Below are 19,615 nucleotides of genomic sequence, written 5' to 3' on the forward strand. Positions count from 1 at the left end.
AGTCTTGATGACAATCAAAATCGTACGATCTTGTGTGACTTTGCTTGATAAAGTAAAAAGTTCGCTACGCCCATCATTCCCTCATTGCGGGTAGTTAGCCACAGTTATAACCTTGCCAGGTGAAGTCCAGTTTTCGTGAATGATAGTATGCTTCCCCTTGTAATTCTTCCAGAAATGTTTGGCTATCTTATAATAATAATAATAATAATAATAATATTTCAGCTCAACTGAACACCTTGTTCCATATATCTATTAGGGGGAGAGGGTGGGTCTTCTTAATGGTTTCCTTAGCAAGGGCTGGATTCCTTCATACCCTCTAACTTTAACCACAGACAAATCCATATATCCACCATTTCACTAGTTAACATTCATTCAGAGCACAATCACTTTGGAAAAGTTCAAAACAGCGAAATGTAACATATTGTTACTATTGTTGGAAAAAGGAAAAACTGACAGAAGTGCTTGTACGCCAATATAGAAGACGTAAGCATGCCAGCCCAAACATTATTCACATTAACTGGAAAATAATTTGTGCAACTAATAGTGCACTAATTTGAAACTGTCATGTTGAGGACTCATCATTCCTCGAGTTCGCTGTTGTACTTTGTCTATATATGGTTTTCTGTTACAATTTCTGTGAGTTTTCTGACAGTAGAGTATTGCTGTTTGTTTTTGGAATTTCGCGCAAAGCTACACGAGGGCTACCTGCGCTAGCCGTCCCTAATTTAGTAGTGTAAGACTAGATGGAAGACAGCTAGTCATCACTACCCACCTCCAACTCTTGGGCTACTATTTTACCAACGAACAGTGGGGTTGACCTCACATTATAACGCCCTCACGGCTGAAAGGTCGAGCATGTTTGGTGTAATGGGGATTCGAGCCCGCGACCTTCGGATTACGAGTTGAACTCCTTAACTCACCTGGCCATGCCAGGCCAGAGTATTACTGTAATAGATTTCTCTACTCTTATCGGTGGTGATTTTTTCTTCTGATTTTCGTACGTTGCCTGTTATATACTGTTTCACTTTTCATGCTCTGACGAGATTTTGGTTCTTAATTAACGCGCTGGTTGGATCTGTTGTTAATACACACCATCAGTATTTCACTAACTGCAATAGTTACCCCCGACCATTCATCAGAATTATTCCTCTGCTTGCCAGTATGCCGACTCTAACCGTCAGTGACGTAACTTACCTAAACGTCTCAAGACAGCAACCATCAGCCTGCTGCCACTGACTTCACTGTTTCCCTGGTACGGGGTCCTAACCTTATCTAATATTTGTAGATGATGTAGATCTCTTTACAAATTCAACAGAAGAAATGGAAGCCCTATTTAATAGTTTGGATGCCAGTATTAAGAAAGCAGAATAAAAAATACACAAGGGAAAACCAAATATATGACCAACTATTATGATACGAATACCATCTAAGTTGAGAATGAAAAATAGAAAAATTGTTAGAGTGCAAATATTTATAATAAATCCTCAAAGTGGAAAACACAACAAGGGAAGAAATTAGTAAGAATAAAGGTAACATAGCGATGTTTTGAAATGTATAAAGAAGTTCTAGAGGATCCAGATATCCTCATTACCTTAAAGAAAAAGATCACGAATTACCAACCTTAACATATGACGGCCAAACATGGCCACTAACAAAATAGATAGGGAAAAAGATAGAAATCACACAAAGAGCTATGGAAAGAAAAAATACCCCATATAAAACCGCAAGACAGATGGAGAAATGACAGAATAAGAAACACAACAAATATAACAGACGCAGTAAGGTTCACTTTAAGACTAAGAACTAAATGGAAACAGGTTAGGCATGTAGCAAGGTATTCCGATATCCGGTGGGCATTAGGAACTATGAAATGGCAACCTAGGATAGGAAAAGATCTATGGAAAGGCAAAAGAGACGAGGGAGAGACGATATAGTGATGGAAGCAGAAATCAGATGGATACGATATGCTAAAAATAAGAAATATTATACTGGTCTGATGAAAAGCTACATCCAATGAGGGGTGATTGCAGCTTAGATAGATATATTATATGTGTACTGTATACTTCTAGTTATTGGTAATTTAAGCACAAAAATGAACAGCGCGTATATATTAGCTTTATTCAAGAGATTGAAATAAATATGTCAAAATACATGATACACACCTGTTTTAAATCGCACAATGAGCTAAGAGAAATGAAAGATGGTTGTTATTGTGGTTATCTGGTATGGAGCAAACCCACTTCGGCTACTTGTTGTGTCCACTGCGAGGAACTGAACCCCAAATTTTAGCGTTGTAAGTCTATATACCTTTCGCTGTAACACAGTGGGACATGAATGAAAGCCACATCCGAATTCAAACCTGTTTCGACACGTTTATGAAGTCTACATTTATATTTTTATAAATATATTCCAGACAAAGTGAACGCGTCATAGGAATTCACGACAGGAAATAAATAATTGTCACTCCTCACATACAGTTAATATTATTTGATTAGATTTTAAGTTGATTTGATAACAATTATTTGAACACACTCGCAAGAATCAAATAATTTGTCGTCTGGAACAGTTGGACATATTTGTAATAAAAGCAATGAACAATTGCACAGTTTTTCGAAAAAAAAATTTAAACAACACAATAAATGTATAAACTAGTGAAAAGACACTGAATAAATCACGTGTTCGTAAAACTAGTGAACAAGGTACATTGCCGTATAAAGACGTGAACAATATACATCTCGTCTAAATTAACGTACAGAACAATATGTATCACAGTGTAAAGTAGAAGAGCTCTCAGTAGAATGCGTACCTCCGCCATGCAGCGTTGATTATATTCGTTCTCAAAAATACGAAAATGTGTCCTTATGTCCGTCATTAGTAACGGATCGGACCATTTTTGGCAGAAGAGTGTGAAAGAATAGTCTACATAGGTCCACCAAGTTTCATCAACGTTCGATTATTTATTTCCTAAACAAGAGAACAACAAAAGGGAATCATAAATAACCGCGGTAGTAATTAGATCTTATACCAGTCAAGAGGGAGAGCTACGAGCTGAAGGTTTGTAACTGAAACAAACAAGAAAAACCAGAGTCATTCTACGAATCTCCGAGCCGAGGATAGAAATAACGTGAAAAATCAGTTTCAATGTTAAGAGATAGAGATTTTTTTTGCGACTTTGACCCTCCAAGAACTAATTTCTTCTAAGCTGAGTTATAGTCCAAAATCCTTTCAGACATGTTCGAGAAATCTTGATAACAAACGTAGACACAAACAGGGGTAGAAACGTATCCTTCAGTGGTGGAAGAAACAAGTGAACAATGCATATCAACAAATAAACTAGTGAACATTTCACATCGCCAAGTAAGTTAGTGAGCAATTCACATTACTGTCTGCATATGGTAACAAATCGCTTGATCTTGTATTGAAAGAAATGTTCTTTGTTGTTTCTTCTGTACCTTTAGTTATTAACCATCAACTTCCATAGTTTAAAACTAGGGACGGCTGCTAACAGTCTCAGTAACCTTACCATAAAAAGACACACAAACAAACAAACCTTTCTTCCTATACCTGATTCATGAAGGTGATTTCTACCTTTTGTCGTATGATTGGCACATTTTTTACGAATAGTTAATTATACACATATGTTTTGTGCCTTGCACGTTTGGTTACAATGCATGATGCTAACGCTTCTTATGGTTTGTACATTTTCGAGAGTGGTCAGTCTCGTATATTTAGTAGCTGGTAGCTTCCACAACCGTGACTCTAGAAAACCAAATTTGAAGCATTGAAGTGAATGAAGCCTAAATAATTACTGCATCTTAATGAAGTTCACAAAAGGATGAATTTTAGCTTTAACATTTTTTTCAATACAAACCGACTTTTCTACATTTGGTTTTCCATCACACACGCACACAAAGATATTCGAAGAGTTTGTATTACTTTAAATTTCTGTGTAACTTTTTGGCATCTTTTATTACACTAAAACAACGATAATAATGTACAGAGTTTCTATCATTAATCATTTCGTACATATAGCTTCTCTCTCTCTCTTTTCGGTTTAGTTCTGAATTACACCCAACAGAAGACGGTTGGAGTGTCTTAAAACTACAATATAAGCTGCTTATCATGCCACACCAGTCCAGTAGAGATTAGCTATTACTACAACTCAGTTTACTGTAGACGGGAAAAACTACACGCTCTCTAGTAAATATCATCCATTATAGATCTAGAAGCCAAGAGAGAGAAAGACAAAAGCCACAGTTACGATGTTGATTTGTATTATTTTCTGTAAAATAACAGTAGGAAGCTTCAAGTTTGGAGAAGGAACTAATTTTAATTGGTTTACTTTGATCCATGTAAAAGTTAGGGTAACAAAGGATAGATAAGTGATTTTAAAGTGTTTAAAAAATATGTATATGAACTTTTTATTAGGTATAACCCCAGTGGTAGTATACTTGTGTAATTGTACAATATTTAACGTTTAGAATAGTAAAGTTTAAATATTTTGTATGCACGCGATGATATATAGAACAACAGCGTATTAATAATCAGGATAACATCTGTTTATTATTTCTTACTGGTAGGTTGTATGTTGTTGGCAGGTCGTCTTCCTGTTCGTGAAACTAAACTGTCAGATCGTTATATTTTTCTGGAATCTCACATCATTAGCAATGATACCAAACGAACTAACTTTCTTGATAAACCTGGATTTCTATATCTGCCAAACTGCTTCATTGCGAGTTTCTGCTCCATCGAACTGTATTGCTCAAAGCTAACGAGGTAGGATCTTGTGTTTGAACGGATTCTATAGCTTTCTTTCGCTCCACATAACATTTGGCCTGGCACCTAGCGGCAAACTACAGAACTTTGTTCAATCGCACGAGTTGCCGTCAAACGAACCAGCAGTTCGAATAAGATCTTGTCAACTTGGTAACGTTTCTTGCACGTTCTTGGCTGTATACCTATGACTAATTCAGGTAGTTCACGAGATGTGTACAAAATTTCTATAGTTATAATTGTCATGAATCATCTGGAGAAGTTCAAGAAGATTTTTTGGATTGTAGGGGCGGTACACTGGTAATCTGTGAGTCAGCAGGGATTGAATCTGAGATCAGTAAATCTTACAATGGTTTTTAATGCTGGGTCGTCTAATGGGGTTTCTGTACGGAATGACTCGATCAGTCGACCAAGAAAACTAAGTTTACAAGTGGTGTTTCCCAAACCTTCGCTCTCTGGATATGCAGCAGCGACAGAGAATTCACTTGAGGCTCAACTGGCAAGTGTGAGCCGTCGAAAATTGAGCCAGGTGACTCATAAATTGTCCACGACTATCGGCTGGCGTGCGAAGGTTTCGCATAACGACGTGGTAACGCAGGCTCGAAATTTGTGTGGCCGTTACTTACGATACAAACTTCGTTCATGTGGGCCAGTTCATAGAAATCTTGGTCTCCAGCGCCTCATCAAGATTTCCAACGACCTTGTCCTCTCAGGCGTGGGTGAACAACTTCTCTACCTGACGGGTTTTCTTGAGCGACAAAACCCGCATCTGTTCCGTAGTGTCATGGATTGTGTTGGGGTGCAGTCATTAGATTCTGAAACATCCGTGCTGAACCTATTCCAAGCGGTGTCGGACGAAATATTGCGGCAGGGCATTTCATGGGGTCGGATTGTTGCTTTGTATTGCGTAGCTGGAGGTTTAGCCTTAGATTGTGTCCGACTTGGACATCCTGAGTATGTGTTAAATCTGGTGCAAGGTATGGGCTCCGTGATAGAGGGTGATGTGGCAGCCTGGATTGTGTATCAGGGTGGATGGGTAAGTTTTTTGACTTATGAAGAAAGATGTAAAAATACTGCATAATCAAGTGTTGATACAAAACTACAAACATTCATAAAGTACATAAAACGTCAACAACAAACACAAGCAACGTATAATACTACGTACTGATACTAATAGAAATGAATCCTTTTACATAAAATATGCAAATCAAATGTTACATATATATATATATATATATATATAATGAATGAACTCATCGCTTTCTACGAAAATCGAAACGAATGTATTTTAGTTAAGCCTGAAAAACCATCACAACTCACACAAAAACAAGCGGATTTAATAGCGCGGGCTTTGTTTTGCACGAGATTTCTTTTGGTTGCGAAACGCCCCCCGCTAGTACAGCGGTATGTCTGCAGATTTACAAGGCTAAAATCAGGGGTTCGATTCTCCTCGGTGGGCTGAGCAGATAGCCCAATGTGGCTTTGCTATAAGAAAAACACACACAAACACACTGGTTGCGAAACCATGCTTACCATTATTTTGTACATGGAGGTAATATATATAAAAGCTGTTTTGTAAATAAACAGAATGTATTGGTAGTGTTTTATGTGTAACTAAAATAATTTCTAACATAGAATTCTACTAAGCTTTCTTCAAAAGCCAGATAAGTCAGTTTTAACATCATGAATACAAATAAATAATATTGGTTCTTATCAGATTAATCGTATATGAAGATGGTAGTGGAAAATAAAGTGGCATATGAAGAATTTTCACACAAATTCTTCCTTTAGTCTTCTCTTATGTTGTTTATACTAATAATATTAACTCTCAGCCACTGAGGGTGCATGATGATGAATCATTAGCTTCAAAATCTGAGGATTTTTTTCGTCTGATACTCCTCGGTTTCATGTCATACTGATTAACCACAATGTCATTCGAACACCAGTGGATATCGTTATTTATTAATTTCTTTCATAACGTCCATTTATCTCTAAAATAATCACACTAATACTGTATACGCAGTACGTATCAAACAGGTTTAAAAAATACGCTGGTCACAACGAACGAGCAGGGTTCACATAGACCACAAGAAGTTAATAAGCAGACAATTTTTAGTATCCGTCTCACGTTTCAACAACCCTATTTAATCAAAATCTGTCGTATTTTATAAGTGTAAAATTCTCAAAAACCCAGGTAAATTGGGAATTTTTTTGTGGGCATTTAGACATCGTTTAACAGTAAAACCTGACAGATTAGGTCTTCATCTCTTGTAAATTTAGTGCAATAATCCGTGTGACCTGTTCTTTCTTTTACACATACAATCACGTCATCGTTTATTTGTACATTAAAATAGCTTTTACTCTCTAGTACAAGCGTACGAATAGTTTCACATTAACTTGAGTCAAATGAAACCTGTTTTATGTTTCGGTAATTATGTTAATAAAACTCTCTTTAATCGTAGATGTATACAAGTCCTCAACTTTACGTAAAACGTTAAAGTGTAGTACTTAACATTAGTGTGTGTTTTCTTATAGCAAAGCCACATCGGGCTATTTGCTGAGTCCACCGAGAGGAATCGAACCTCTGATTTTAGCGTTGTAAATCCTTAGACTACCGCTGTACCAACGAGGGCTAACTTAACATCAGTGATATCAAACAAAATATAAACATTGATAATGGTTGTGGCGACAACTCAGGAAGAAGCAAACCGTTTCACTTTCAAATATATTAGGTTATATTAAAAAAATATTTGTGAAAAAATCGAACAACTATTTTCGAATTACCATGAAAAATATGCAAGACCAACACGAAAGTTTTCAAATATATTTTTTTAATGTCAATATATTTGTTTGTTTGGAATTTCGCACAAAGCTACTCGAGGGCTATCTGTGCTAGCCGTCCCTAATTTAGCAGTGTAAGACTAGAGGGAAGGCAACTAGTCATCACCACCCACCGCCAACTCTTGGGCTACTCTTTTACCAACGAAAAGTGGGATTGACCGTCACATTATACGCCCCCACGGCTGGGAGGGCGAGCATGTTTAGCGCGACGCGGGCGCGAACCCGCGACCCTCGGAATACGAGCCGCACACCTTACGCGCTTGTAATCTCAATATAAATAATCATCTTCTTCGTTATTACCTTATACTAGGGGTATTAAAATTAAACAATTACGATCTCCATTGGTGATGAGGGGGGCATGTGAAACTAAACCTCACTTCACATCATACACCCTCTTTCAGCTTGATGCATTTTCGTCATTGTTTCGTTAGTTTCGTCACATAAGTTTGGTGGCATATCGTATTAGTTACAATTCTGTTTGACTGAAGCTGCTTAAAGAAAGTCAGCAGTCTAGAACGCCGTTTCTCAACCACAAGCCTGTCACTACCACTCTGTTCGTAAGAGGGATATTCTTCGTAAAAAACAAACGAAAACTGACAGAAAATTCAAGCGTAAATCATGATGGCTTTTTGCTGTACTTGTGTATTAGTGGTCCTGGTATCGAAACGCTGGTCTGGAAGTATTTGTTGTTCATACAGAACGTCCTTTAAAGGAAGGAAGTCTCAGAGCGTGACAGGTGTTTCGGTTTGAAGACAAACAGTGTTGCTCAGAAAAATGTATTTCTCTTCATGAAGATCGCAGAATATCAGGTCAGGATTATATGTAGGGTGGGAGAAGGAATATCAGGTCATGACTATATGTAGGATGGGAGAAAAAATATCAGGTCATGACTATATGTAGGATGGGAGAAGAAATATCAGGTCAGGACTATACGTAGGATGGGAGAAGAAATATCAGGTCAGGACTATACGTAGGATGGGAGAAGAAATATCAGGTCAGGACTATACGTAGGATGGGAGAAGAAATATCAGGTCAGGACTATACGTAGGATGGGAGAAGAAATATCAGGTCAGGACTAGGATAGGAGAAGACTGCCTTCCCTCCGAGCTTCTCAGTTACAGTTGTGACATCAGGAGGAATGCGAGGCTTTGATTGTTATGATGAAGAATATCTTCCAACTGTAAGTGCATGAGCGCATGCAAGTTGCATCAACGTCATAATGTAACGTTCCTCATTAGTGGCAATCATGCAGCGAGTACAAACCCCAGACCAACACCTGTTGTAGTTCTCAAACATCATACATACAGTACAACACGTGTTGTTCAAACAACCATTCTTGCAATCTAAACAATCACACAGCGAATGCGACACCCATTGCTAAAACCAATATCTCTTCCATTACTAATTCTATAAATGGATTGTATGACGTCTATCATATAAATATATGATATCAGTATCAGGCTTATTCTTCAGCTGTTATTTACTTGTACTTAGTATATGAGAAATAAACTAGCATTACTTCCTGGATCCACTCCTATATACTCATAGAGAGATACAGTGAAACTAATAGTATGTGTCACCTGTCATTTTAAAGTTTCAAGTCCAATAAGTATATTAAATTAATTTGTTTTATAATTCTTGATACCAGAGGTACTAGCTTAAGTAATTTGGTTTTATTAAAGAGTTTATCAAGCTTTGTTATTTGGTATTAGCTTCAAAAGAAATAAAATAGATTTAGATCTAACCATGGAATACATCAGCTGCCTTTTAAATATATTTACTGTAAATACGTGTATAAATATGTGCTTCACACACCACACTCAAGATAAATTTGAAAGGAATCCAGCAAACGACTTCATATAAGTGTGAAAGTTCTATCCCACCAAATAAAATCCTGTAATTGTTATGATGTGAACACTTTTAATAAGCTGGCAACATACGGTTGTAATCAATTATAATTTGTCATAAGACGTTTGTATCAGATCTATTATATCTTAATACTGTATTCTTTATCAAATTCTTAAAAATTTTCAAGAATTACAAGAGTGTATAACAATAATATTTCAACCACACTAGTATCGTCCTATCCATTGATAGCTTGTTTTTTTTGTTTGTTTTTTGAATTTCGCACAAAGCTACTCGAGAGCTACCTGTGCTAGCCGTCCCTAATTTAGCAGTGTAAGACTAGAGGAAAGGCAGCTAGTCATCACCACCCACCGCCAACTCTTGGGCTACTCTTTTACCAACGAATAGTGGGATTGACCGTCACATTATAACGCCCCCACGGCTGAAAGGGCGAGCATGTTTGGTGCGACGGGGATGCGAACCTGCGACCCTCAGAGTACGAGTCGCACGCCTTAACATGCCTGGCCATGCCGGGCCCCATTGATAGCAAAGCGTTTCGTTCAATCTGGAGTTAACCAGGGCGGCTGGAACGCAAGAAACACGGTAATGGTCTAATAGTATTTATAAAAGTTATTTTACAACAAATGTTATGGTGTGAATTCATTTTTCAAGCTAGCAAAATATGATTATAAATCATTATAACTGTCATAAAACATTAGTATTAGGCCTATTATATCTTTTAAATATGGAATTTCTAAAATATAATAGGTCTAGTACATAAATCTTAGGAGAATTATAACTCGACAACGTAGCAAATGTTATAATTTTAACATAGAAAATGAAGAACAAAACATTAGTATATTGAAACCTGGTTTGAAAGTTCAGATTCATCACAGCTGAATCACAGTGTGCGCTCCCTAACAAATATAAACATAATTTGACTAAACACACTTAAGAAAATATTTTATTGGGAGCTTTTTAATGCATTTAAACATTTGTACCGAAATATTATTCACTCAAGTGACTACGCAAAATAATCACTTTTGCATTTTCTACTGTATTTTCAACATGGATGCCACTTTATGCACTTTTGGAATAAGCTGCCAGGTCATATATGTCGATGATTGACATATGTCCATTCCCCGTTTTGAACTATTGACCAAAGGGGAATAATAACTATTCGCCAGCAACACAAGGAACTTGTTCGACTTCGAAACGAACAAAGAGATTGGTAGTCTATCCTTCAAAACATCCACAGCTGAAAGTGTGAAATGTGTTCAGTAGCATCGAGACGCGAACCTTGGACCTGACGTTTGCAGCCCAAAAGCTTAATGTTGCGCCATGTTCTCCAACTTTGACACTGTTGTACACTACAGAGTGATCAGTGTTACATGGCAGGTTTGTTTGCTTTAGTGAGAAGTAGTTTTTGTATTATAATTTTTTATTGTTGTTTGGAAAAAAATGGAATTATTTTTCCACATCAGGTACATTTGCTCTTTGAGCTATTTGATTATATTTGTTTGTTTTTGAATTTCGCTAAAAGCTATACAAAGACTACCTGCTCTAGTCTTCCTCATTTAGTAATGTAAGACTATAAGGAAGGCAGATAATCATCAACATCCACCGCCAACTCTTGGGCTATTCTTTTACCAACGAATAATAGGATTGATAGTCACATTATAACGCCCTGGCGGCTAAAAGGGCGAGCGTATTTGGTGTAACAGGGATTGGAACTATCGACCCTCAGATTACGAGCCGAGTGCCTTAATCATTAGCCATGCCGGGCCGACCACTTTAGGAGTTCAATTTGTTCATATTCAACATATTTATCGATTTACGAGTTTTACAACGTATTAAAGAGACTATTAACTATTTTAGCCTATTGTTTCATTTTATTTTGGCAAAAAGTAATCCCAAACGTTTAGAGAAAATTAACTTTTTGTTCTGCAGTTATTTTGTGGTGTCACTTTCAATTTGTTATCTCATTACTCATAATCCATGATTTGCACGCGAAATAGAACAAGCTTATTATGTGTTACGTCATAAACAATACTTTCACAGCATTTTGTTTCATTTTGTAGTTTTACAGCCTGATCTGAGACGAATGCACAATGAAAATTGCAGTAGAATGTTAAGATCTTTCCTCCTCAGATCAGTTACCGCACGAGAACAGTATGGCCTTCTCGTTGCCAAGCAACATAAGTGAAAGCACATAAAACCTCGTGAAATGTGTCGGTACTCCGGCTTAGGTCATCCATTACTCTAGGTGAGACGTGTTCTGAGTAAATAGTCTACCAAAACGTCAAACTCTGCTTTTACTATCTTTCTTCCTCGTGCGTTTTCCTTAACTTTGTTTGGGAAATGTTATTCTTGTTTTTATTTTCTTGAGCACATTTTTTAAAACTAAAGTTTCTTAGTTTTCTTATCTTATTACAGCATCAATTTATTTTCGAAACAGATGCTTCAATGTGTTATATTATTTTATTAGTTATAAACCACGTGTGTGATTACAATAAATATTTGGATTGTATTATCTTATTTTATAACTAAGGCAGGCTTTGGGTGTTAAAGAACTAATATATTGAATTTTACTTTAACAAGCTCCCTCCGCTATTGCAGTGGTAAGTCTACGGATTTATAACGCCAGAATCAGGGGTTCGATTCCCCTTGGTGAGCTCAGCAGATAGCCCGATGTGGCTTTGCGATAAGAAAACACACACACTTTAACAACTTTTTACGCCTTCCCTTCAGTCTTACACTGCTAAATTAAAGGCAGATAGCCCTCGAGGAGGTTTGCGCAAAATTCAAAACAAACTAAAATTATATAATGAATATTGAAAACACTGTAATGTCAAAAACAAAACAAAATATTTGATATAAAAGTTTTTGAACTGATTTAACTGTTTTAAAGATGCAGTGTTTATACTTATATTTAAGCCTTTTTTATTTATAATTTTGTTTCAAATTTACTTTCTGATTATAAGCATTTTGCATTATTACAAGTTACAGTTTTTTTCAGTGAGAAATAATTTCCCTTTCGCACCAAACGTGCTCGTCCTTTCAGCCGTGGAGGCGTTTTAAAATTACGGGCAATCCCACTATTTGTTGGTAAAAGAGTAGCCAAAGTGTTGTCGGTGGTTAGTGATGACTAGCTACCTTCCCTCTAGTCTTACACTGGGAAATTAGGGACGGCTAGCGCAGATAGACCTCGAGTAGCTTTGCGCGAACTTCAAAACAAACAAACGAAAACACAAAGAAATTATCTTTTTAAGAAGGTTCAGCGTTTCAATCACGGTCACAGGTGCGATCATTCTCAAGTATAATTTTTTATTTAAATAATATAACAACTTAAATACGTTGTTATATTGTTGAATATTGATTTATATACAAAAGTTTTCCTTACCGTGTGACTAATTTACTGCTGTATATATATATTTTAATATCGATGTTCGCTTAAGTTAAATCTGTATTACGAAACTCTTGCCTATTCACTAAAATTATAGAAGATTCTCGAGAGTAAGAATCAATATTATATGTGCATCGTTTATATTGTTATGCAAGCTGAAATTTCTAGAAACTCTCCTCCAACCTATAAATATAATCAACGCGACGAATTAAGAACAGTTGTTGGTTTGTTACAGTTAGTATACTATAAACTATGAATAATATAACTGTGGTTAACGCTTATTAATCAGGCACTTCAGATATTTAACCAATAAGTTTTGTAGATTTCGAACATTACAAACCGTTTAACTTCAGATAATTAACATTGAACGTTAGTATTTCTATTAGGGTATTAATTATCATCGTTGGTGAAAAGACAATTTAACGTTTTTTTCGACGACATTATACATTTTCAGCTGTGAAAAACTCGACGTGTGATTATAGATGAGTTAGATAGCTCCCTGTTAAGTGATTTGTACCAACATCAACTCGAAATTAACTCACTCATCGTGAGCCCTCGATAAAACATCAAGGAACTTTCAAACGATAAAGACTCGATATTGTTTGTAATTTTGTAAACATTCGTACGCAGATCATTACTTGGAATAAAAGCTATTGTAAATTATATTATTGTTTGGATATTAAGATATATTTGTATCAATAAGAAACTATAGGTGTATCAGTCTTATTAGCAAGTATCATAAGTTGAATACATATAGACACTTATTTATCTTCTAAATCTAAATTACAATATAACTCAGTTTTAGGCTATTTGGAATTGTAATAGTTAACAACTATTAAAACTTCTGTACTTGAGATCAAAACGTTGAACCTTTTTTGATATATTCTTCCTCAGTGTAAAAGCTGTCACTTATAATAACCAAATGTTTTCTTCATTACGTTTTTCTCAATAATGTTATTAAACATATGTATGCCGAATGACTTATCGTGCATTCCGTTATACTGTTACCGTTTAAACCCGTTCTTTCTGAATTTAAATTTTGACAATAACTTTAGAGAATAAAACGACTTTAACTCTCCAGATTATGACAAAAACTCATTTCAGCCACCGTTTCGCCACTGAAGCTTATTAGAACCTGCAGCAATCCTATTACACATGGTTATTTGTCGAATCTGACTGTAAATTTTACAATCGAACCTTAAAATATTATTACGTAATACTTATTTCCCCCACCAGGCAGGGAAACTCCGAGGTGATGTATATAGATATCTTATGTCTACCGCTGAGATATATATATATACCAATCTTATGTCTATGCATAAAGTGCATAATAAAGGCAATATCCTTTTTGGTATTGACCAATATATACTCTTCAAAAAAAGAAACGCAAAAGGGATATTTTTGTTATTTTAAAGGTAAAAATATATGTAATAACGTTACAAGCTCAGAGAATGTGATGTTACACGTGTTAAGGCACTGATTGTCAGACCAAAATGACAATAAAAGTTGTGCACATTGGAAACGGAGGAAAACATCGGATTTTTCGCCAAATCACATTCGTGTCCAATAAATTTGTTTGAGAAATCTGCATGTTCTGCAAGTGCAACATGTGCAAAATCCCTATAAAAGTGACGGGTTCTCGGTTTCCATAGCTCAGTGTTAAGCCACCGACACGCAGTGTAACAATCAGTTACGCCAAGACTGACTGAAGCACAACGCAACCACGCCATTGGTCGCTTGGAAGCAGGCGAATCTCGATCAGATTTTCCCAGAGCTGTGAATGTCCACCCAAGCACCATCACAAGGCTATGGAATCATCACCAACAACATGGATCAACTTGTGACCGTCCACTATCTAGCAGACCTCGTGTGACCACGCCCGCACAAGATCGCTACATCCGGTTACGTCACCTTCGGGATAGGACCACCACTGCGACGTCTACTGCCTCAACCATACCAGGGCTGCGTAGGATTTCCTATCAGACCGTACGCAACCGTCGACGAGATTCTTAGGCCCCATGTGCAACCCATCATGGTGAACGTCAACGACGTTTTTCAACATGGCAACGCCCGTCCTCACACAGCCCGACTCACCACTGTCTTCTTGAGACACCACAACATCAACGTTCTTCCCTAGCCCTTCAGATCACCAGATTTAAACCCCATCGAACATCTTTGGGACGAGTTGGACCGATGTCTGCGACGGCGACAATCTCAACCGCAGACTCTACCTCAGCTTGCAGCAGCTTTGCAGGCTGAGTGGACAGCCATTCCACAGGATGTGATTCGTCATCTCATCGCTTCCATGGGCAGGAGATGCCAAGCAGTTATTGATGCTCACGGGGAGCATACTCGTAATTGACGTTGAGTGACGTTAAACGTCAACTAGTGAGCGTGGACTTCGCCTTTGCAGACTTTGAATGTTCAGCAGTGAATGTGCAAAGTTTCACACATGTCACACAGAACTACCTGGAATAAACTTGTTAACAATATGTCTCAAATTTTGCCTTTTGCGTTTCTTTTTTTGAAGAGTATATATCAAAAGCAAAAACAAAAAAAACTACTGTTATCGGTGGTTTTATTGATCGAAGAGCTATGTTTTAAGAAAATTAAAAGTGGTGAGGCAAAACAAATTCCAATGGAGGCTGAAGAATATTTTCTAACAACTACAATTCCGATGAGCCAAGACGCATAGCTCTTTGATAATCCATGAAACTCAGATGTTCTATTCTAAGATGAGCTTTAAGACCAGAAAATAGCTGTGGAACCGGAGGAACCTTGTTAGTATCACTGACGAGAATATTACCAGTACTTACAAATTTGGTTATAGGATTAGAATCCAAGTACTCATACGTACGACAAACATTAAGATGATCATACGTACTAGAGCATTAAGATAAATCACAGTTTTATCATTTTAATCCCTAACAACAAATCCGTTACTTCTATCAGAAACTTTAACTACCAGATCCATACCCTATTTACTTTGGAATGTTCTGACCTCTTTTTGAGTTAGATTAGCTTTGGTATTTACTATAACCCAAAAAATAAGTAAAACCTCTTATAGTATTTTGTCTTTAAGAAATTATAAGATGTTCAACATTTTCGGAGCTTGCAGGTGGAATAAAATGGTTTATCACAAGAAGTTAATAATATCATTAGAAATGTTGTGAATAAATCTGATTTTCACCATTTCAGGGCAAGATAATAAGATTCAAGAACACGTTGTGTTCTAAATACCTTTTTATTAGTGCTAGAGTTAATAATATCATAACAACGCAATGAAATAATCTGGTTTATCTATACTCATGAAAGAAGAACCAGAACATTCTTTCAATTAATGCACTTGGCGTTTACACGCCCAGTCACAGCCAAAAAAACATCTGTATTGCATGTACTCTAGGGTTTCTCAAGAAATAGTTAAGAAGGATGTAATTTACACTATCTATTTTCGTATTTTTAACTAAAGATACAGAAAAACATCTGTATAGCATGTACTCTTGGGTTTTTTAAGAAATGCGTTGAAAAGGATGTAGTTTACACTATCCCTTTTTCGTATTTCTAACAAAAGATATTCTGGCGAACTTGAGAAACCGACAAAAGAACGTCTTGTGGAGCATTATGTTGTGTGAGGTTCATAAGAGTGCAGTTTCAACACTTGTTTTTTAATGAGCATGGTTTGCCTAAATTCAATCATCTTTTTAGTATTAAAATAGAAAAAAGCCACAGTTTCCTGGGCAGAAAGCAAAACAAATCCTGTCTTATCAGACCTGAAAAGTCTTCAACAACAAGCGTTAGAGTGTTGTCACATTGAATGGTGGATATATGTGTGTCCATATAAACGTTTATAATACCTTCTGCTTAATTTATTTTCTAATAATTTGTGTTTGTAACTATATTTGTGATTTGCCTATATTTGTTTATTAGAATTTAATGTATGCTTGTCTCAAATGATTGTTTTCGCTTTGAATTTAATATTTTCTTCGCCGTATGTATATTATTGTAAAACACTTGATATTGTTACCTTCTTATTGTTGAGAACATGGTCGTATGTCAGTCTATACATAAGAACACATTGTTATTACTATTATTACTTTGTTTTGTTGGAATTGGATTAATTTTCAGTAGGCTGTCAATAGAGTGGTAAGTTGGTTCAGCATGGCCCGGTGGTTAGGACACTCGACTGGCAATCTTCGGGTTGTAGGTTCGAATCCCCATCACACTAAACCTACCGTGGTGTTGTTATAATGTGACGGCCAATCCCAATATTCATTGGTAAAATTGTAACCTAAGAATTGGCGGTAGGTAGTGATGATTAGCTGCCTTCCTTCTAGTTTTACCCCCGCTAATACAGCGGTAAGTCTACGGATTTACAACGCTAAAATCAGGGGTTCGATTCCCCTCGGTGGGCTCAGCAGATAGCCCGATGTGGCTTTGCTATAAGATAACACATACACACTCCTTCCAGTTTTACACTATTAAATTAGGGACAGCTAGCGCAGATAGTCCTCGTGTAGTTTTGCGCGAAATACAAAACAAACAAACTTCGTAAGTCCTTCGGTGGCTTAACAGTACCTGTGAAGATTTTTAACGCTAAATATCGGGTAACGCTTCGATACCCAAGCTAGGCACAAGTTTATCTGTGATATTTGCATATCAAACTGAAATAATAAAACAGCAAGGTTTCAGTTACAGGACTTACCATTAAACGACAGATTTTTTCGCGAAATAAAAATATTTTGACATTATCAAACAGCTTTTTACGCTAGGAAAACAACGGTTATAATTTTTAAAATATCATATTCATACACAAAAAATGTTTTATGTGAAATGTCTTAATGACTTTGAAAAAAATAAATGAATCTGATACAACTTGAACCCCAGTACAATATGCTGAATCTTGCAAAAAGATATCATTTATAGAATGTTCCTGTGGTGACAAGATTGTTACAAAAATTATTTGATTGTAAGGTTGCGAAACAGACCCACCTGGTTCAATGTCTACAGAAGAGAAACATTTAATTAACTATGAATTTTCTTTTCTCACTAAAATATCTCATTTCAGTGAAGAGGCCTAGTCCACTCTTTTGTTATTCTTTAGATTGAGAAATCTGTTGAATAATTACAAATAATTCATTGTAACAGTATATTTATGTTATTCAAACACTTTAAGCATTTTAGGTGATTAGACAACTCTGCATCAAACCTTGAAAAAGAAACCAGTTACTGTTACATAAGAATGGATCAGTGTTAGCTGTACTTTATAAGAGAGGTTCGCATATGTTGATGTAAACTGCATGTTAACGTCGCGTACGCAAACCATGTCGTCATGGGGACATTCTTAGTATCTAACTATTTGGTACAAAGCTAATTCCTGTCTATGTCACAGCCATTCTGATAAAAGATGTTCGTATAGAAGACTGGTAAAACATTTAAAGCTACAGAACACGAGAATTTCAAGATGAGTCTTTATTGTTCTCTGTAGAAAATGAAAATCTCACATGACACAGTAATTGGGGTATTAACAGTTCTAAAACCAGTCCGTGAAATGAAAGCTGCGGTTACGAAAAAGAACTTCGATCCCCCAAAAAACGATTACAATGAAATTAGTCAAACCTCCTGGCATCGACAACAAGATGATAAATAATGATTTAAAACTGAGAAAGGCTTAAACGCCAAAAACTCACAAACGTCCAGGAACATCTCAAAAACAAAGACTGTTTATATATATATATATATATATATATATATATAAAAAATGGTCGAAGTAACTGAAATCACATCAGTCCTATTCAATGACGTACCTTTCAAGCCCTCATTAGTGAAGTGTCTTTGAAAACTTAAAGTTCAAAAAGTGTGACCTAAGACTGACCACGCCGTCGTCCACAGAAGCTTGTCACAATGAAAAATGCAATGCTGTAATTAACAGCAACCTTAACCATTGGACTGGACATGAGGTATCGAAGACAGCATTTGTAAAATAAAAATAACTAATTTTCCGTAATAATCCAAGTAAAATAAGGTATTAACATTAAAAATGTGAAGAACCAGCCAAAGTTGTATTTAAGAACATAATTTTCAATTAGTTTTCGTTCTTCTACAGTTACCGCTTGTTCTTTCACGATAGTTATACCGTGCTAATTTGACGTTCGGAATAACAGTAGTTTTATCACATTGATAAAACTTAGTTAGTTTTTAGTTCTGCTATTTATACACATGTATTTTTTGGCTCTATTAGGTTACTCATTAGTTCACAAGTAAGTTGTCTCTCAGCTTGTTTTATCTTTAATAAACATAAAACAAGTAACAGCAAAATAAAAAATGTAATCGAAAAAAAAACAGATTATCAACGACCTTTTGAAGTTCCTGGAAACAACAAATTTCAGTTTATTTTGTTGTTTCAATACAAAAAGCTACACAATGGACCACCTGTACTCTATCCGCTACATGGAATCGAGTCCCCGATTTCAACATTGTAACTTAAGAAACGTATCGCTTGTTCACCAGGAGACACGAGAGAGAAAGGGTTGTGTACGAGAAAACAAACAAGCATAATCTAAATTCTTTCTGTAATAAACAAACAAACATATTTCGATTTTTGCATTATCCCTAAATCTTCCTTCTTCGCCTTTCAGTACCCGATATATTTTACAGTTAACTTGTAAACCGTGCTACGCAATCTCTTCTTAAACTGTTACCAGAAGTAAATATTTTGGCTAGAATGTTATTATCTAAAGTATTGTATTAAAT

At 36.2% G+C, this 19,615-nt stretch overlaps 1 protein-coding gene across 3 annotated transcripts in view; it reads left to right on the plus strand.

Moving 5' to 3' along the window:
* The first annotated feature begins 4,586 nt into the window (after nucleotides 1–4,586).
* The window catches only part of LOC143231542 (bcl-2-related ovarian killer protein homolog B-like), a 34,831-nt gene continuing 19,802 nt past the window's right edge, over nucleotides 4,587–19,615 (plus strand). The window contains exons 1-2 of one of the 3 annotated variants that reach the window (XM_076466064.1): nucleotides 4,587–5,809; nucleotides 9,750–9,977. In XM_076466064.1, the coding sequence (XP_076322179.1) occupies nucleotides 5,123–5,809; nucleotides 9,750–9,773 (711 nt within the window). In that variant the 5' untranslated portion in view covers nucleotides 4,587–5,122 and the 3' untranslated portion in view covers nucleotides 9,774–9,977. Of the gene's footprint in view, nucleotides 5,810–9,749; nucleotides 9,978–19,615 lie in introns of those variants that run through there. The other 2 variants (XM_076466062.1, XM_076466061.1) reach the window with 2 other exon arrangements.

This window comes from Tachypleus tridentatus, chromosome 11, assembly GCF_004210375.1.
Source record: "Tachypleus tridentatus isolate NWPU-2018 chromosome 11, ASM421037v1, whole genome shotgun sequence".
Taxonomy (NCBI): domain Eukaryota; kingdom Metazoa; phylum Arthropoda; class Merostomata; order Xiphosura; family Limulidae; genus Tachypleus; species Tachypleus tridentatus.